We start from the raw sequence: 21080 nt of genomic DNA, 5'->3' as shown, positions 1-21080 counted from the left end.
CAAATAAATCTCTTTTCCCCCCCTAAAAAGATTTACTTTTACAGCTGAAAATTTTCAATATCTTGAGAACATCATTTAAAAAAAGAAGAAGATTGCGTTGGGGATGCCTCCATTCTTCTACAAGTTCAATTAAAAGGTATAAATTACCATTAGCATTTGTTCTTTGTTTTGCAATACAAAGGTGTTAAAGAACCCCAAACCACAATGCCATATAATCCAAAGGCACACTGAAAATATGTGAGCCATGGTAGATTCACACTGTCTAAAAGGCTCTGGGCTTTTTTTTTTATTACTTGATCCCATTACCTTCTAAAACAGATAGGATTTTCAAAGGCAGTCCATTGGACATGAGAGTCTGCTGTGCAAAGAAAGAAAAACCAATCTCTGACTCTTTAGGTTTCCCTAAAGCAAATCCAGGGTTCTCAGCTGCAGCATGTAATCTTATCTGTATCTTAGCAACATTTCTGATCTAGACGGGGGGAAAGGCTGGGTGGTCTCTAGGAAAGATGAAAGACTCCTATTTCTTCTCCAAGCCCTGGAAAATATTTTATCTCTTCATATTCTCAGTCTCTTGAAATTCTGCCACAACTTCCCTGCACACCTTCCTTCTAATAGTGAATGCAAGTGGTGAGTGTCAACAGAACTGTAGCCATAACAGCCACTGAGAAATAAGGAGGAGGTATCAGCAAGCTTGTGGAAACTCTGAGGTTTGCAGAAGTACAAAAAACCCCACAGCCCAACCCTTTAGCTAATTCCAAACTCTAGATTACCTTTCTAACGGCATCCTCTGAAACAGGAGACAATGATGTATATTCTTCTTATTAGTGAATTTGCTGGCGGACACCTTATTATCGAGCCATCCAAAGAATAATTAAATATGCAGTAGAAATTATATTCCCTTGGTGTGCCTGACACCTGTGTTTCAAAATACCTTTCCATTTCCCTCATTCCCTGCAACCCTTCCCTTTTAAGGTAAAGGTAAAGGGACCCCTGGCCATTAGGTCCAGTCGTGACTGACTCTGGGGTTCCGGGGCTCATCTCGCTTTATTGGCCGAGGGAGCCAGCATACAGCTTCCGGGTTATGTGGCCAGCATAACTAAGCCGCTTCTGGCGAACCAGAAGTTTTTATAATTTCTATATTCTATCACCAGTTACTGCATTGCCAGTGAAGCCTCTTCTCTTCTGAAGATCCTGGTAATTTTTTTAGAGAGAGACTTCCACACCAACTGCAGTTTATAAATCTTACCATTTACACTTAGTACCATGCTAACTGAAGAATATCCAATTGTATTCCTTGCAACACATTCATAACGGCCTTCATCTGCTGGTCCAACATCGCGAATGGTAAGAAATCCCTCAGGGCTAACGTGAAATTTTCCACTTTCAGTAACTTGAACACCATCCTGCAGCAAAACGTAAAGGCAATTTAATTTACTGTTATAAGTCCACCTGCTAGTGATAATCAAACACTAACTAACTTAAATAAACTAAAAAATACATTGTATTAATAGTGAGAGCTATGCATGAAGAATATAGGACAGGATTCAACTGTAAGCAGAAGTCCTGTGTACCCCTCAAAACTGGCTCCAGAACCCCCAGAACAGCATTCAGGGAGAGGGGAGAAGGGATTGTTCCTTTTGCAAGCTGAAATGTTTGCCTTTGGCTGAAGATGAATTCCTCCCATACTATTACCAAGTAGGAGGGCAACTTTTGAGTCTCATATATTCAGCATTTCATTTATAAATTACAGTGCTTTGTATAATTTTAAAATTTATAAACATGGAGATTGGAGGATGGGTCATAGCCAAATCTTTTCACAGAATTGAGAAAGCATTAGAACTATTATTCCCCTCCTGCTTACTGTTCCAAAGCTCTCTTCGACCATTCTTGTTCAAATTTATTTGTCTTCCTGCCCTTTGTCAAAGGCTTTGCTCCACATTGTCACTTCCTACAGTTTAATATTCCAGGCTCTCAAATGAGGAATTTCTCTTTTCCCCAAGTATTTTGCATACAAAGCCCTTGCTGCTAATATCATGTATATAAGCTCTTTGCCTTTGGGAAGCATATTTTCCAGATTAATTGCATTGTTAAGTACCTGCAGTTTGAATAACTTTTCCAAACACATGGTCTCAGAAAGAAGTGAAACTAATAATTTATACCAAGGCGCCACAGCTGTCAGCTACCATATGCTTTGTAAAGAACGAACTACACAGGAATTTGAAAATCCATTCTTATTATAAACATGTGTTTATTACCTTATTCCATGTTATTACTGGCTCAGGCTCTCCTTGAGAACTGCATGGAATCTGCACATTTGTGCCAACTACTACTGTCATATCACTTGGAACATTACCAAACACAGGGGTTACTAAAAAATAAAATACAAGTTGCACAGAAGCAATGACAAGTGGGTAATAGTCTTTAAACAGAAACATTCACATTCATCGAGGCTACGATTGTACACCCACAAACCTGAGGCTAAGCCTCACTTAACTCAAAATTGATTAAGTCTGAATAGATATGTATAAGATTATATTACAATAGCACCTCGGAAGTCAAACGTTATCCACTCCAGAAGTACATTCAACTTCCAAAACGTTCAGAAGCCAAAGTGTGGCTTCCAATTTGTTCCAGGAAGCTCTTGCAGCCAATTGGAACTCGCAGAACATGCACTTCGGGTTCCAAAAGAATGTTCACAAACACTCACTTTCGGATTTGTGGCGTTCGGAAGCCAAAATGTTTGACCCACAAGACTTCCAAGGTGCAACTGTATAACAGGGCAATCCTATGAATGTCGACTATAAATAAGTCCCTTAGAGTTCAATGAGACTTAGCTCCAGGCGTGCAGGATTGCATTATAAAGTACAGTGATACCTCAGTTTAAGAACAGTTCGGTTTAAGAATGATTTGGTTTACGATCTCCGCAAAACTGGAAGTAGTGTCCCAGTTTGAGAACTTTACCTCGGTCTAAGAACGGAATCTGAATGGTGGAAGGGCACCGGCAGCCTCATTAGAGAAAGTGTGCCTCGGTTTAAGAATGGTTTCGGTTTAAGAACGCACTTCTGGAACAGATTTAAGTTCATAAACCGAGGTACCACTGTAAAGGTTTTTACCTTGAAAACACCCCTCTCACCTAAGAACATTCCTGCCAGTAAGAGGTTACTTCACGTTAATACTCTTAAAAAATTGGGCCTGTTTTATGTACAAAATAATAATTCAATATCATTCAACAATTATTTATGGAGGCTTCAGCAGCAATAGACAGAAAAACAGGCAATGTTGCCCCACCCTCCTCCTGAGAGGGGTATCACTGCTGCTTAAGGGGAGCAGGCAGGAGGATGGCCATGGCAGGACGCTGTGGGCGCACTGGCAGTGCCAATTTGCTGCTCCCACTGGCATACCCCTACAGCCCTCATTTTTTCCACTTGCCCTGCTTCTCAAATTTGAGAAACTCTCTATTCAACTAAAAATTCTGGTGATGAAAAAATTCTGTATTTCATCGCTCTCCTCCCTATAAATGTGCCAAGCTTTATCTTCCTAGCTTGTCTCCAATAGATAGATTACATCTCTCTCTCTCTCTCTCTCTCTCTCTCTCTCTCTCTCTCTCTCTCTCTGTGTGTGTGTGTGTGTGTGATAAATTGAACCGTATATCAACTGTATACTTAATGGTTCTTAACATGTGTATGTTCAAAAAATGGAAAATCTAGTCGGATTTCAAACCGAAAGATGGTTTAAAACATATTAACAATCTGGATGAACATGAGTTTTTGTCAACCTACCTCTAGGCTGTACGGTCAGATGAACAGCAACTCTTTGAGATCCTACAATGTTAACAGCTTGACATTCATACTGGCCTTGATCATGTAAAGCAACTCTGGAAATCCTCAGTGTTCCAGATGATAGGACTAAGTGCCTTCTGTCTACAGAAAGTTGGCTTCCTGAAACACACATTTTTTAAAAAAAATATATGAAAGTATTGCACCATTGATTTGACGCTGAGTCAACAATATTTCCAAAGCATTCTTCGTTCTGTCAACCTCGTTCTTACAAAAAGAAGATGGAAATAGGACAATTAAAATGGACAAATTTTACTTGGTTCCTGTTAATATCATTCCCCTCCCCAGCTTTCCCAGAAAATGCAGCATGGTGAGGGAATGTACTTTAAGAAAATATTTATATATATTCTCAAGCCTAAAACAACCCTGTTTTGACCATCTCATATTTGTACAGGTCTGGGTTCAGGCCTCTTTGATTTGGTGGAAGCTCATATTTGGCATTCTCCCAATTGTGGATTTGCTTCTTCATTAAGCTTAGCCAAAGAGATTTTAAAGCACTAAGAATGATACCAGAAATGATTATTGCGAAGGAATAAGTCAAAACTGTTTCCCTCTTACAATTGTATTGTCTTAATTCCATTGCAGAAACAGTGAAACACTTTTGAGATAATGGAAGATTTTTTAAAAGTGAAGATTAATATCAAATATCATCATGTACTAATACAGCAAATGCTGTCTACTATACTTTTTACATCTTCTTCTGTGCCTGCTCTATTTTAATAAATATATACAAATTTTGAAATAAAACAATAAATTCTAGCTTTTCACCTTGATCATGAACAAATTACTTGGAAGCATATCCTAGTGAAATCAACAGAACCCAGTTCAAAGTGATCAACACAATTCTGAAGGTTCTTTAATGCAAGTGTAAACAGTAACATGTGTGTATTTGAATTCTTCCACTTGTTTCCTCTGCAGCAGCTGCAGAGGAAAACAAGAGGAAAAATCTGTGAACGGCTGAAACCTCTGCACCTTCATATAATATATTTAGAAGAGGAATATCTTCACAATCATGTAAACATAAGTTGTTTGGACTTCAGATTAACTAATAACATGTATCTGAAGGAAGTTTCAGGTCATTCTCAACTAAGAAAAAAGCTCAAATCTTGTCTTTATTTCAGATACATAAATTATAAGTGATTGGTGCCTACAATTCAAAGCATATGTAATGGTCACATAACATGTGTCATGTAAAATGTGTTAGAAACCTGTTAAGGAAAAAAGGAAGGAGATAAGGTTAAAGTTGATGGTTGTATCAAGTCAAGCTGTCCCATTCACACAAGAGCATCCATTTATGCAACTGAACCTTGGGGGCCAGGTGGGGAGAGAGATTCAGAGGAAGGAGAGTGGTGGGAAGTTCTGTTGTGTGAGGGAAACCTTCCTTGCATACAGTCCTAAGCCTAAAAATCTTCCAAGTTAATCAAAAGGCAAGAGCAACATGTGGGACAGAGATAACTGATGAAACAGCCAAAGAATGGAGACCACCTGGCTGTACCTAATAATGACCAAATTCTCCTGAGCTAGACTTCAGGGGCTCTTAAAGCCCAACTTAAATGAGAGGTGAGTTTTTGAAACTTTCAGTCACCGAGAACAACTGTTACTAGCAAAATCAGGGAAACTGAAATAGACATAATTTCTGCTAGGTCACATAATGGCTTGAATTTTGCAAAAACGTATTGATTTTTTTCAAGGTGTACAGATTTCTCCCCAAATTTAAATTCTTACCTCCTTTAGTCCAGGCAATAACTGGCTGTGGATATCCCTGGGCCTCACAAGGGAAGTCAACAGTTTGTCCCTCAATTACTATTCTGTCTTGAGGAGTCACAGTAAACTGAGGTACGGCTATGTGATAAAGAGAAAATGGAAAAAGAGTCAGAATATATACTTCAGACTATAGCTCATGGAACCACAGAACATCAGTACTTAAGATTGTAGATCTAAACACCACGTACCTTGAACAATGATGAATGCAGTCGCATGGATGCTATCGATACTGTTGGTTGCAAAACAGGCATATTCTCCACCATCTTCCTGCTCCACATTTTGTATGTAAAGCCCTCCTGATGGAGTTATGGTGATGCGAGGGTCACTTGGGAGAGGAGTTCTGTCCCCTTTAGTCCATGTGATCCGTGGCTGGGGGTGACCAGTTGCGCTGCATTCCAGGGTGACACTTTCTCCAACCAGTACCTCTGTATTTTGGGGGTGAATCACAAAGCTTGGCCTAGCTGTAACAAATGGAATAATGTTTAAGATTCCCTCTGTTAATACCAATATTCTGGCATTTAGAGAAATGAAACAAAAGAAATGTACACTCTTTAAAAGAAGCTGCTGTATCGTATTGATTTTCAGCGCCTTATTAAATTAAGGACACGGCTAGTCAACTTGGCTCATGTTCATTCCATATACAGTGGTACCTTGGATTACATACGCTTCAGGTTACATACGCTTCAGGTTACAGACTCCGCTAACCCAGAAATAGTGCTTCAGGTTAAGAACTTTGCTTCAGAATGAGAACTGAAATTGTGCTCCGGCAGCACGGCGGCAGTGGGAGGCCCCATTAGCTAAAGTGGTGCTTCAGGTTAAGAACAGTTTCAGGTTAAGTACGGACCTCCAGAATGAATTAAGTACTTAACCTGAGGTACCACTGTATAAAAGTTGAGAAACGAGAAATTTCAAGCAAAACATGAGGAAAAAGCAAACTGAATTTTCCCTTGATCACAGTACAGCGGTACCTCGTGTTACGTACCGTCCCCTTTGCGAACACTTCGGGTTACGCGCTCCGCTAACCCGGAAGTAGGTCTCCTTATTGCGAACTTTGCCCCGGGATGCGAGCGGACGTTGTGCTCTGGCAGCGCAGGACACCATTAGCAAAAGCACACCTCATGTTATGAGTGGTTTCCGGTTACGAATGGACCTCTGGAACCAATTAAGTTCGTAACCACTTAAGGTACCACTGCACAGCTGTTTATCCCTGACTGTTTTTTCTTCCTGCAGCAGTTGTTCCTGGCAACTGAGTTCCACCAGGAGAGTGCTCAGCTCCCACTCGCAACTAATGCACTTTAAATCTCACCCACCTCCTGTTATATAGGCCCTATATCATAGGGATATTATTATGTTATAGGGAATCTGGTGTGGCCCTAAATATTTCACACGACTTCTAAATTTACAAAATAAAAATAAAAGTCAGACCCTGGTCAGGCTGTTTTGTGTGTTCTAGATCTGCAATGGGTCATGCAAATTATATTGTACTATTAAGCTTATCTCTTTGAATAAGAGGTATGCAACATAGTATTTAAAAAAAACAACACATTAGAAATCTACACACCTGGTGAACCAAAGTAGCGTAGAGTAACTTCTTGAGTTTTCACTTCTCCTGCCACATTTTTGGCCATGCACTGGTAAATGCCCTGGTCAGTCTCTTGAGTGTTCTGAATCATGAGCGTGCCATCATCGAGCAAGTTCAAACGGGAATCCGTTTTCATACTGAGCTCATTACTATGGAGAGAGAAAACTGTGGGACTAAGCACCTTTAATTTATAAGTATTCTAAAAAAAGTACCCAAAAAAACTGAACGTGAATTTGTTCAGTGTGTTGTGTGTACAGGCCCTCACAGAACTGTATAAAAGGAAAAGATTCCAAGAGTCATCTAGTCTGCAGGTATCGCAGCTAAACTCAAATGCAAACAGTTTTTACAAGTGATCTGATGTTGGTCAATGAACTCTTAAGATGAGTCTACACAGAGAAAATTATTTTCTAATAATAATAATAAATTTTGTTTATACCCCACCCTCCTCAGCCAAGACCGGGCTCAAGGCGGCTAACACCCGATATAAAAACAAATTGACTGAAATACAATTTAAAAACAAGATTAAAATATAACATTAAAACATTAAAATACAGCCTCATTTCAATGGAAACTCAAATAAAAAACTTTTTTGGGGGGATGAAAATATCAAGTCTTCACCAAGCAGCCTTACTTGTTTCGAAGCCAAATAATTTCTGGTTTGGGATTGCCTTCAGCTCTGCAAGTGAAGTAAACGGTATTCCCTGAGGTAACATCCACATCCTGAGGCTCTGACGTAATTCTTGGTCTCTCTGTATAATCAACAAAACATTTTATTTTTTTTAATGTGACTGAAAAATAAACTATGAATAGGTTAGCTCTTCCATTTTAACGTAAGGTATAAACGATTAGCTCTCACAGATGAAGCTAGGCTGTGCGAACCTAAACACTATTAAGCATATCATCAGTTATTATTTTAGGCTAATAATAAAGTTTTAATAAATATTAACAAAAAAGTTTACAGTACGAAGATCAATATGCCATGCATTGCACAATTTCTTTAATGTCTCCTTCTAAGAACAGTTTTTAAAATGCAGTGTCATACGTATTACAGCTGTCTCAAATAACTGTACCACCAAGAGTTTTCAGACTTTCAATGCAATGACAGAAAAACTGTAGAGGTAAAAAGAACCACATGAGGCATCATTTAAAACACATAACAGTAGACCTTCACAGCTTGCTGAACACAATACTTAAGAGCCCTGCTGGAGCAGAACAAAGGCCTAACTCGCCCAGCATTCTGTTCTCACAAATGCTTATGGGTAGCCACAAACTCAGACATCAACTATGTTATGTCAGGAGCCTGACAATACTCTTATTTTTGCAGTCCCAAGCAGGCAGCCAGAACAGGTTGTTTATTAAGTCCAATGGGCCACATGGCTGGCTAGATTTGGTGGTTCACGAGCCATGCAGGCCTGGCTTAAAAGTATCCTGTATCTCTTTTGAGGGTTTTAATTTCAGCTCTGTCATGTTATGTGTATCAACGCCACAAGAATGTTTGGCTGCTTGCCTAGAATTTCTATCCTCACATTTACTCAGCCGTCACACGACACGTGCAAATTTCCAAGCAAGATGCCCGAATCATATTTTCATTATTATAGGATGAAGTAGTAATTCACGGACATTTAAATACCCTTCAAACAATCCTTTCTGTTTCAAGATGTGTGGGTTTTTTTTAAAAAAAAAGTTTATTACATTGGGTTGGGCAGTATCCAATGAGGTACATAGTTCTGTTGACACGAGGACCTCTGGCTGAGCACTGGCATTCTCCCCTGACTCTCTTCCCTCTGTGCATGCCCCCTAAATCTGCTCTGAGGTCTCTCCCAACCCTTTGGAAGGGAGGTAAGTCAAGCCCAGGCAGACACTGTCTCTGGCTAGGGGACAGCCAGGAGGGGAGGAAAAAGCATGCTTTCAGGGGCCAGTGACTTGAAGGCATTCCATGCCTCATGAAAACAAAGAAGACATTGGAAGAGCAGGATTGGACCAAATGACCTTCAAGGTCCCTTCTAACTCTACGACAGTATGATTCTATGATTTGGGGAGGGTGTGGGGGCACAAAGGGAGAGGAGATGGAGGGGAAGTTCCATTGTCCAAACAGAAATAGCAGAACCACTTTGTTGGAGGCCGCCCATACCTTTGTGGATTATTGCTAACAAATGCCAAGAAGGGGCTGCCATACAGAATGGCGTGCTTTCATAATGCAACAAATAAATGAGGATGAGTCAGGAATCAATGGAGTAGAGAGATCCCAGGAAACAATTAAATTGTTTATTGTTAATATGAAGTGCACATGGGCATGATGTAAGGTAAAGGTAAAGGGACCCTGGACCATTAGGTCCAGTTGTGATCGACTCTGGGGTTGCGGTGCTCATCTTGCTTTATTGGACGAGTACAGCTTCTGGGTCATGTGGCCAGCATGACTAAGCCACTTCTGGTGAAACAGAGCAGTGCACGGAAACGGTGTTTACCTTCCCGCTGGAGCGATACCTATTTATCAACTTGCACTTTGACGTGTTTTCGAACTGCTAGGTGGGCAGGAGCAGGGCCCGAGCAACAGGAGCTCACCCCATCGCAGGGATTCGAACCGCCGACCTTCTGATCGGCAAGTCCTAGGCTCTGTGGTTTAACCCACAGCGCCACCCACATCCCATGGGCAAGATGTCCTTCTCAACAAAATTTAGATATCATTCCCATCCACCCTGGAAACAGACAGATGGAGGCAAATTTACACACACACACAATCAATCCATCTTACCACAGTTAAGTTCTTCTGGTGTTATTGTGGCCACTGATCTTCCCTGGATTCTCCTTGGATATTCACAAGTAGCTGCAGCTTGCGCATTACCGGACTCTGCATATGTCTTCAGCAAATCTGCTAGCCACAGTATTTCACAGTCACAGTGAAGTGCATTTGAATCCAGACGCCTGGACAAAACAACAAACTGTACATATTAATGAAATCAAGCATGACACATACGTTCTGTGAGATGCTGTAACACTATGCAGAATGCTAGTGGGAAACCTGAAAGCCAGGAGATCCTAATTTCATTGGTGCCAGTTAAAAGTGAATTCAGCTACGAACCTTGTACTGAATGAAGCAGTCTTTACTTGGAAGAAAATTTGAGAGACAGACTAAGGTTACTCTGCATCAGACTTCAGTCAGTTGCTACAACCCGAGTGCAATTAATCAAGGGGTGTGTTTAGTGAAGGATTGGAAGCGGGGGCTAAGAGACAATTTGAAAGAATAGTATTTAAAACTCTGGTGTTGCTGAGGTCTACCTGGGATAAAATAAGTTAAAATGCTACCACTGATTCCAAATCTCCTCCCCACCTAACTCCATTTTCCCATCAAATGACACACAGATATTATTACTTGTTATTTTTATTAAGATTAATAAACTGTGCTTTTATACTAAATTTCCTTTTCCCCCTGTGTATATTGTAATGTTTTATTGTTGCTATGGCCATCGGCTGATGCGAATAAAGCTTTATCTATCTATTTTAAGATTAATAAACTTAAACTGTGCAGTTTTGTGATACACGAAGAAACCACCTCCTTCTGTTGTTATATTAATAAAACACAATGTGGTGAGTGACTAAAATAATAATAATAATAAAAGAGGAGCCGCCAAGATTTTTAAAAGCTGTCATTATTGTCTACACACTAGAAGCTCATAATTGTCAAGATAAAACATGTAAAACTAGAGGTTAATGTATTTCCTTCTCCAGATGAATCAAGGTGAAATGAAGATACGATAGGAAGAGTTCAGGCTAATGTTTAGCAGTGACTCCTGTAAAAAAATTTACAACCCTGATCCACAGTTTACTCAACTAATGGCAACAGCACCATTACTCACTGCACTGGAATACAGGAAATTGGTTTTGGGAAAGAAACAGATGTGATGAGAGAGAGAGTGCGCAAGTCACTGTGACAGATCTGCAATCTTTATATTTACCAGGAATCTGGGCTAGTGGTCGTGAATGAATTGTCAATTACAACAGGTATTCTCTCTCTCTCTCTCTGTTTAAGATAATAGATACCTTTCTCCATTTGTAGCACCAAAGGTCAGAAAAACAAGAAGGGGCTTGCTCAGGAGCCAAATGTGTATTATCTGCTGAACTCTGAGATTCTGTACCTAGCACAAATCTAGCTTAAGATACTGGCAGGTCAACGATGAGGTAGATACTGCCTCTATCAATAGTTACCACCTGAAAATGGCATATAAATACAAGAGCATTAAAGAGTATAGAGTAAGTTGACAGAAGATTAAGTACAATTTTAAAGGGGGAAAGGAAATTTACTTACAGTCGTTTCATAGATTCCAAGTGACTAAATGTCCCGGGAATTAAATGGGATATTCTGTTGTTATGTAAAAATCTGTTGAAATATTGCATTTACTAATTAGCGGTTTGAATGCCTTATACCAGTCTTTCCCCAGTCTAGCATGCTTCCTATGTACTCCTTTAAATAAAAAACATGTTGATGTATTTGTTGCTGCATATCATTGTATTTTTATAAGTAATGACCCAATATTCCTGTTAATGACTATAAAATACGTTCGAAAGCTGAGGGCATCTGGAAAAAATGTAAGTGATGATGCAGCTCAATTTTATGGAAGTTTTAACTAGTAAATTGAGATTTACCCTCAAGTAAGTGCAGGGCTGTTGCCAGATTTTAGGGGGCTTTGGGCAAAGTATCCACCAAGTGTGGTATCTAGCAAAGTAGTTCTGCTAGCAAAAGGACTTCCACTTGTGCAATGGAACTTCCTCTCTTCTCCCCAGGCACCCTCCTCAAAACTGGTTTAGTGGGGTGAAGAACTCTCAGAACAGGCTTAGGGGGCACACAGAAATCCTTACTTCTGTGCAGCCAGAAGCCCTTACAGTACCTTGCCTGCGCACAACGGCACAGCTTCTCAGTCTCTTGCAGCCTCCGTTTCTCTTAGCCTTGTTCTTGCAGTTTGTTCGCTGGTCTCTCTGCTCCCACTTCCAGCTGTGCCCCCCATCCCCGCCAGTTTCTCCCACCCTGCCAACCAGGGATGCTGCGCCCTGTCAGTTGGAAGACCAAGCCGAGAGGAAAGGGAACTAGGCTGCGTAATCATAAAGTGTAGTTCCTTTCTCACTTCCTCTCAGCTCCATTTTCAAAATGGTAGCCGATTGCCTAGGCAGCGGTTGCCAAGATCTCAACAGAAACTGTGCTTGGAGATACTTGAGTGGATTTTAAACTGCAATTTATTTCCTTTGCAGTTAACAATCCAAATTGCACTTTTGCCGCGAGATTAGCAGCAGGCTGGGTGGCCAGCCTAGGGTCAATCCAGGCTGGTGTGTGTGTGTGAGAGAGAGAGAGAAAAAGAGACCCATTTGTTCCCATCCTCTCTCAAGAACAGTGGCTACAGGGACTTGGGCTTCAGTTCCAATGTCCAAGCACAGCAGTGCTACTGCACAGAATTTCCTCCCAGGGAAAACTATATACACTGAGGCTACATTTTATTTAGGGCTTATCCAGATGGCAGCTTCCTTACTAGCTAATTTAGCACAGAGTAAAATGAATGCACAAAGAGAGGTTCCAAACAGCATGGAGGCCTTGTGCTTGGAACTTGCGCTGTGTACACATTAATGGCTTGAAACACAGCCAGGTGGTTCTTTTTCTCAAGCCAGATCAGTGCTGCTTTAGGTAAAAACACATCGAAATGAAGCCTTTCTTAAGAGACAACAAGACAAATATAGATTGTGGCTAACATCACGCGTACACCGCTTCCCAAAGCAGAAGTGAGAGCACCCGGAGGTTGAGTAAATGGGGCTGTGTACACAGTCTAGGATTATAAGGAATTGCCATTGGGACTGTCATCCTCCATGTGAGGGGAGGCTGCCATCTGGAAGAGGGAGGAAACAAAAACAAAACTTACAATCTTTCAAGTTTGGGAAGATGGGTAAATGATTCTGGTTCCAATGTTTCAATTTGATTAAAGTGCAGGTACCTGTTGGGGAAGGGAAAGGGAAGTAAGACAACACAGAAACACAGTGTGCTTAATAAAGGGTCCCAAAGCAGCTGCTTAAAAAATAAATAAATGTGTACAAGTAACTTGGATCCTACAGCCATCCTGCATTGAAAAGAAAGCCCAAGCCTTTATACAACAGGTGGTGCCCATGATCCCCTAATGCAGTACAAATTATCAGGTAGGATCACTATATATCAATCACGGAGATTCAGAACATTTCAGAACACACCTATGAATAACATTATATTAAAGGATAATATTGGGACGTGATGTCATATTTTTGTTTATTAAGCATAGGGGACTGGATTCAACCAAGTTGTTGGGCAACAAGTCCCGCTAATACAGCAGAACTTAACCCCCTTTCCCCTCCATGCACCCTCTCCAAATCTGTTTGCTTTTGACGGCATTCTCATATATATATGAGCTCTTAACTGATTCATGAACTTACTGGCTCTCAAATCAGAATGAAAGAAAAAGAAAAAAAGATGATTGCTTTGTGATTAATGTTTCCATCCACGAAAGAGAACATATGCTTTATCTACGGCAGACATCTTTCTCCTGCAAACAAACTACCACTTACCTCAGCATACATTGCTTACATGAAATAGTTAAGAAATACAATTCTACATTTGTTCTCCAATGAGAAACTTTCAGCTCAAATTTAAACCTAAAAAAATAAATGCGGTCATTATGCACACATGCAGCAGACCCACTTATGATCATGTGGCACAGCAATGCCTGGGATACAGAAGTAGGGCCATTTTAACCTTCTACAAAACACTGATACAGGAAATAAATGTTTACGTCCAATATGAGCTATGGCATGCAGTTCAACTTCACATTACATGCTTCTTCATTCCTATTTTGGTGAGCACCCAGCACCGTCACTTAAATGATCTTTGGTCACAAGACTGGGATTAAGAGTAACTTCTCTGTTTATACTAATGACTAGAGTAGGAATGTTGTCCTTACAAGTATGGAAAAGGCAGAACATTCTACTAGTCATATTCTCAACCGTCAAAGTTACACAAAAACACACCCAGAAGTAATGACAGCTGTTTGAAAATATCTGTAAGTCTTTTAAGCTAATATATATATATATATATATATATATATATATATATATATATATTACTACTACTTTCTTTTGAAATATTGCACCCCTAAGAATTTTGCACCCATGGCAATTGCTCTCGTGACCCCCACCCACACTACACCACTGGACACAGCTATTGTGAGCAAATGTGTTATTCTGTGATTAATATTCTACCAGTAATGAACCAAGGATATGTTGCAATAACAGAGAACAATAAAAGTTACATCATTCTTTGTACAGTAAAGAATCATTTTGCAGAAGAACAGGCAGCATCTACAGAGCAATGTTTCTGCCACCACCCATTAAAATGTACCTCCACCTGATATGTATGACAGTGAAAGCATGCAATTTTTGAAAGCATCATCATGCACCTTAAAACAGAAAAAGTTCAAAATAAAAAAACAGGAAAGGTGTGTGGTTCTACTTGGAGTAACAAAATCGTATGCTGTTCTGTACTTCACAATTAGGTACAACACAACTGATATAGGTAGTTAGCATCTGGGATCCCACTGATGTCACAACAGAAGTGCTTAGGAAATGAGGGTGATGGTCTGATGTCACTTCTTAAATAAATGTCTGTGTGTAACTCTACGTCATGCTTGCAACCATACATCAAACTGCTGCATCAAATTTCATCACCAAGCTACAGCAAAGCTTCCTATTAAGCAGCTTCTGAAAACCTTAGCACTGCATCAACACCACAGTAGTATGGCTATTATGAAAACTGATGTGTGTGTGTTAAAGAAAAGTTAATATATTAAAATCCACCTCAGACAACAATTTTGTCAAATTGGCTTCATTTGAAATTCATGGAGAATATATCTATGGATGATGACCAGCTATGATAGCTAAACTGGAACCCTTATAATCAAAAGAAGTATCCTTCTGATTTAAAGATGAATAGGCAAATGGGGAGACTACTTCCGACACATCTTGCTGACAAGATTCCCAGAGGTTTCGGCAGGCTACATTGACCCTTGGTCTGATCCAGCAAGTCAATTTCCTTCCTTCCTTCCTTCCTTCCTTCCTTCCTTCCTTCCTTCCTTCCTTCCTTCCTTCCTTCGCATAGGCTTATGCACTGACTTATATTGACTTATGTCAGTGGGGTCTGAGTTGGAAGATTCAATCAATGTGATAAAGCCCATTTTAAAATGAAGATATTTTCCTGCAACCTACTCAAGATGCTGTAAATTGTGTCTGTACAGCTTGACTTTCTTACTTTAATCACCACTAAAATGTCATTTAAAAGCATAAATATTTTATTGATTTATTTAATAGATTTCTATACCACCCCTTCAAAATACATAAAAATAAGAACAAAAATGTGGCATTAGGCATTCGTACAAACACACACTGATAAAATATTTAATTACCACACCCAACAATTCTTTATGAGTTATTCTGCAGAAATTCAGCTATATCTGATGGCATACTAATATAGCAGAATCATGCTGTTGTCTACTGCACAACTGAAGTTTAAAATGCTGTGGCAGGGATGGGCAACTTGTGGCTTTCCACAAATCACTGGATTGCGGCTCCCAACATCCTTGACCATTGGCCATGCTGGCCGGGACTGATGGAAGCTCATCAAACATACTGTACATAGTTAAATCTATAACTGAATCTATCAAAGCACTAAGGACTATTGCGGTTTCACACACCCACAGCCAAAATGTACTCTTGTCCCCTTGAAATCCATAAGGAGTTTAGTTTTCTGTAGGTTACAGGGTGTGCTCCCCAGCCATATTTTTTCTATATTTTGAGTTTTCCTCTGTTTGATGCAGGGTGGATAAAAATCAATGATTTTTTAAAAGATTTTTTTTGAATTTAAATCAGTTTTTTTTAAAAAAAATTAAATTGGATTTTTAAAATAAAATGCTTTGGGAGGAAAAATCTTTCTAAAGATAGTTTTCTATTTAAGTTACATTATAGTCCAAAGGCTATATATCAGCAAATAAGAATTTGTTTTAAGTTTTTAATGTGTCTGGTTATTTTTAAAACAACAACACGTTTAACCATATCAGTTAACAAACATGGATACATATGCTATAATGTTATTGTTTTAAATAAATTGCTTAAATTGTTATTAAGGAAATGATTATTTTTCTCCTTCCAATAAAGTACAGCAGAAAAGTTGTCCAAATATAAACTGTTAACTTATTAAACCTCACAATAATCTCATAATTATCTGTCTATGTATTTCTAATAGTATAACCAAATCAGTAATTTTTGATATAACTGTAAAAACTACTCTGATAATTTATTACTCCAAAAATGAAACCTACATCTGGTTGTAAATATTAAGATTATACCAGCAAGAATGAGTCTTTCTGTTAAAAAAGAAGAAGATTTAAATCAAGCCTTAATGACTAGTGATTTAAATCAAGTCTTACAAATTAGTGATTTAAATCGATTTGATTTAACTCAAATCCACCCTGGTTTGATGAGCCAAAAGCATACCAAAATTAAAAATACTTTAATTGCAAAAAGTATAGGCTGGGGGAAAAAAACAGAACATAAATTCTACCTGGTTACATTGAGGCAATCAGAAGTTAATTCCACAAAATTCAAAACTGTAAAGTATTTGTAAGAAACATTAGAACTGGATCCTAATACATGTTTTAATTCTTGTTGCTATACTTGAGTCTGCTCACGTTAAGTCATTATAAAGTGAACGGATAGCCTTGAGATGTAAATCACAAATACAATATGAACACAGACAGAATGAATTTGACAGACACATTTTCTGCGTATTACTAATTGCAACCATGTTGGACTAGAAACCCATTCCGTGCAGACATGCAAGGCATGCAGGCAAGAAATGTCGACCCAAAACGTGCACTTTTTCTCTGAGGCAACCAAGCAGATGACAGCACAGAAGAGAAAAGGCACTTACAGTTGTTCTAGAGAGGCAAGTCCTTTAAATGCTTGCCTGTCAATTGACTGGATTTCATTCTTGTACAAATAGCTGAAACAAGAAACAATCAGTAATATTAGTATACACAAACGAGAGCTACATTAATGTGGGATGGAATTAAGGTGACACGTGAGGACAGTTTTCCAAATACATATTAGAAAGCAACAAAACAAGACATGTATACACACCAAAAACACTTTTCTTTTTAACTTGAGCATCTGCCTGCCATGGTCTCTGGAAGCCAAATAAGATTTTGTGCAGGATTTACAATGACACACCAAATAGATTTTGGTTCTTTTTGCTCTTCTGGAAATGTATCTCCACAGAATTCAATTGGCAGATCTGTGGAGCATCTTTAAAGGCATGAAATACAGCAATTGTCTTCTTCTCTATAGGACCACAGAAGTCCTGAGTGAAGCTAGAATGCATGGAATTATTGGAGAAGTATTTTTTTATTTTTACTGGACTGAGATAAACTATTATCGCAATTCTAGTTCAGTAATGTTTCTACTGATATCCGATTATCAGAAAGTGCTTCATCCCAGCCAAAGGATCATTGCTCCATTCTCACAAAAACATTAGCAGATCAAAAATTATAGCCAAATGAATATACAACCCAAATGTATGAAACGCTGGTCCATCAGACGTTAGTTAATTTAGCCCTTAAAACTCTCAAAAGCCACAAAACAAGGTAAATGTTACTGGGGAGGAATTTTATAAGATCACTAACAAATTTGCTGGTACAGAGACCTCTTATTTAATGATTAATTTCGAAAAGATTTTAAAAAGCAAAGCTCCTGCACCTTTGAGAGTTGTGTAGAAGAGATTTCAGCAGGTACACCTGCTAAAACCTATTGTTCTACACAACAAATAAAGGTGTGCAACCCGATCCTCTTTTGCATCCAACCACCCTAATTTGTAATAGACTACATCACAGGGATGTGTGCAAACCTCTTGCTAAATAGCCACAGACATAAGATGGAAACTGACAGGTTAAAAAATTTCACTCCAGACACAGAAAAGAGGACGGCACGACTGAGACTTTCCCTTCATATGTTAACTTGAGCCATTGTTCAGACACCAGAGAATGATTCTCACACCCACACAGAGAATGCATAAAACTACATAAAAGCTGCATGCCATCTTACATACCAGTACACTAATCTGTACTTTCCAGAAATGAAAGTTTTTGTTAAGCTTGTGTCTTGCTTCTTGAACACTTTCAATACACTCACAGTGTGCTTTTGGGGTGGGGCACAGCATGTATTTTTCAATCTCCCTCTTCTCTTAGGCAGGTTGTTAAAATGCTTCTGTCTTAAGATAGTTAATTAAGCATTTAACTGAAGGGGCTTTTCTCTTCAGGCAACTGGGATACAGCAGTAGCTCCTATTTAAGCCTCCATCTAAGAATGACAGCTGCTGAACCAACACCTGAGTTCTGTTCTTATGGAGTCTCCAGCCTGGGCCCTTCACAGAGCTGTCCAGGGTACCACCAAAGCCTTGTCTTGTCTCTGTACTCTTTAGGATATTGCTCAAGAGAGAACAGTTACCATGCATAAAGCCCTAGCCAGGGCTTTTTCCCCCAGCTGGAACTCACTGGAACTCAGTTCCAGCACATCTCAGGTGGGTGCCATTACCATTATAAGAGAAAAAGGGAGGCATTCATGATGATTTCTGGCACTTCTTTTTCTAGAAAAATTGCACTTTATCATTTCTATAACATACTAAATTAGCAACATACTTTATCTTACTTGTGATAAGAACAGCCCTATGAGTTGGGTCACTATCAGTTCAACAATCAAAAAGATTTTAAATTTCCTGATCACAGAACTTTAAAAGTCTCATTTGCAACAGAACCTTTAGTCGTTCAGCTGTGTCCTTAGGCCTTTCAACAGCTACATGTTTCCTAGTGTTTCCAAGTTCTATCAATCAAACAAATTTTACAGGTGGGTTAGGTCATAGCAAGGGAAAACAAAGCGATGGCTAGTCCTATGCAATGATCTTTGTCACTAATAACTGCTTATGGATATCATATGGACAGTAACCCGCAGGAGAAACTATCCTCTGCTTCTAGATCTGACACTGACTGCCACAGGGCTAAGGGGGGGAAATATAAACTGTCATCTTCACAGTTGCAACCTTAGCTTCATTGGATAATTGACCAGGGTCAAATAACAGGCAGTCAACTGACCGGCACGATAATCCTATTTGTACTAGTTTCTTTGTTATTTCACAGAGGAAGCCAAACCAGTTCACTGTTCTTCTAATATTTAACTAGCAACATTATGGGTGCTATGAGTATATTAATACACAAATATTTCTTGTTTCACAGAACTGCTACCATTCAAGAAGAGTAATCAGGGTGTCAAAGGTACCTTGTGCCTAAGAACACAATACATAATTTCTTTCCCCATCTACTAAAACAGGGATGTCCAACAGTTAGATCGCAATATACTGGTAGACCCCCCGGGAGGTTTTGGTAGATTGCGGTCGATTGCCAGGTCCCTTTCTGGTCCTACCCCTAAGAAAAGCTCAACAATTTTGCCCTGCATCCCCAGAAAGGTGGTAGATCGGTAGATCACTGGCAGTTTTTAATTCTGTGAGTAGATCGCAGTCTCTTGGGAGTTGGCCACCCCTGTACTAAAACACTGGAATGTTCTTATGAGGAACGTACATGGTCTGTTTCTTTTGATTTATACCTCCAGTAGACAAATTACGTTATTTAACAATTTCCCACAAGTAGCTTGCAACCCACTATTTGTAAAGGAATGTGGTCCTCAATGGGAGGTTCCCCATTCTTGCCATAAATAACCAGGAATGCAATAATTTCAGCTTGCAGATTCGAGCTATTTCATTAAATGTGACTTATTGTTGTATAAGGGGGAGGTGGGAGGTGGGTATGGTCACCAAAACTCTCATACACACCTGACTCCCATCTATCCAGTCACACTCACATAAACACACACTGTTCATCTCTCCACCCATCAGCCACCATTTATTCTTCTTCACAGACACAGATATGTACATCTATCCATTCAGTCATCCATACACTAACACAGCCTTCACTACAATCTGCATTAGAGCAAAACCTCCCATTGATTTCAATTGGAGTTCCTCTTCCACCACAATACAAATGCCAACCATCAGGAAAACACTCTCTGGATCAAGCCCCCGACATAGAGGTAGAAGGGACTTTAAGCCTTTGCCCCTCACTGTGTTCTGGATCTGGATCAGGCCTCCCATATCTGCAGCTTGTGTTTGCACGTGTGTGTGTGTGTGTGTGTGTGTGTGTTGCAAACTGCAAGTGCCAGGGGCCCAAACTGGACCAGGGCATCCCTAGGAGACATTAAGGGACTCTGTCTTTGCTCCCCCCCCCCTTGTGATCCCGTGGCCCCCCAGAAACAGAAATCTGTGTTGCCAAAAAAAGTTTCCCATCAAAATAATAGATTGAGGTTGAATCCTGACAAGACTGAAGTACTGTTTTGGGGGAACAGGGGGGGGGGGTGGGGGACCCCCTGGTCCTTAATGGGGTAACTGTGCCCCTGAAGGACCAGCTGTGCAGCCTGGGGGTCATTTTGGACTCACAGCTGTCCATGGAGGCGCAGGTTAATTCTGTGTGTCCAGGGCGGCTGTCTACCAGTTCCATCTGGGTAGGCTGAGACCCTACCTGCCTGCGGACTGTCTTGCCAGAGTGGTGCATGCTCTAGTTATCTCCCGCTTGGACTACTGCAATGGGCTCTACGTGGGGCTACCTTTGAAGGTGACCCGGAAACTGCAATTAATTCAGAATGCGGCAGCTAGACTGGTGACTGGGAGTGGCCGCCGTGACCACATAACACTGGTCCTGAGAGATCTGCATTGGCTCCCAGTACATTTCCGAGCACAATTCAAAG

At 39.9% G+C, this 21080-nt stretch overlaps 1 protein-coding gene and 1 long non-coding RNA gene across 3 annotated transcripts in view; one reads left to right on the top strand and one right to left on the bottom strand.

The window, feature by feature from the left end:
- LOC309367329 overlaps positions 1-21080 on the top strand; it is a 182171-nt gene that overhangs the window by 48716 nt on the left and 112375 nt on the right. The gene's annotated exons all lie outside the window — the stretch shown is intronic.
- Positions 1-21080, bottom strand: part of PXDN (peroxidasin) — a 70488-nt gene that overhangs the window by 22845 nt on the left and 26563 nt on the right. The window contains exons 4-14 of one of the 2 annotated variants that reach the window (XM_081905952.1): positions 17168-17239; positions 13083-13154; positions 11486-11557; positions 9935-10104; positions 7814-7931; positions 7162-7331; positions 5789-6061; positions 5562-5678; positions 3780-3938; positions 2256-2368; positions 1247-1403 (exon numbers count right to left, since the gene is read on the bottom strand). In XM_081905952.1, the coding sequence (XP_081762078.1) occupies positions 1247-1403; positions 2256-2368; positions 3780-3938; positions 5562-5678; positions 5789-6061; positions 7162-7331; positions 7814-7931; positions 9935-10104; positions 11486-11557; positions 13083-13154; positions 17168-17239 (1493 nt within the window). The remainder of the gene's footprint in view (positions 1-1246; positions 1404-2255; positions 2369-3779; positions 3939-5561; positions 5679-5788; positions 6062-7161; positions 7332-7813; positions 7932-9934; positions 10105-11485; positions 11558-13082; positions 13155-17167; positions 17240-21080) is intronic. The other variant, XM_081905953.1, reaches the window with a different exon arrangement.

Source organism: Podarcis melisellensis, assembly GCF_964234715.1.
Source record: "Podarcis melisellensis genome assembly, chromosome: 3".
Classification (NCBI taxonomy): domain Eukaryota; kingdom Metazoa; phylum Chordata; class Lepidosauria; order Squamata; family Lacertidae; genus Podarcis; species Podarcis melisellensis.
This window is presented reverse-complemented; position numbering and strand designations above follow the sequence as displayed.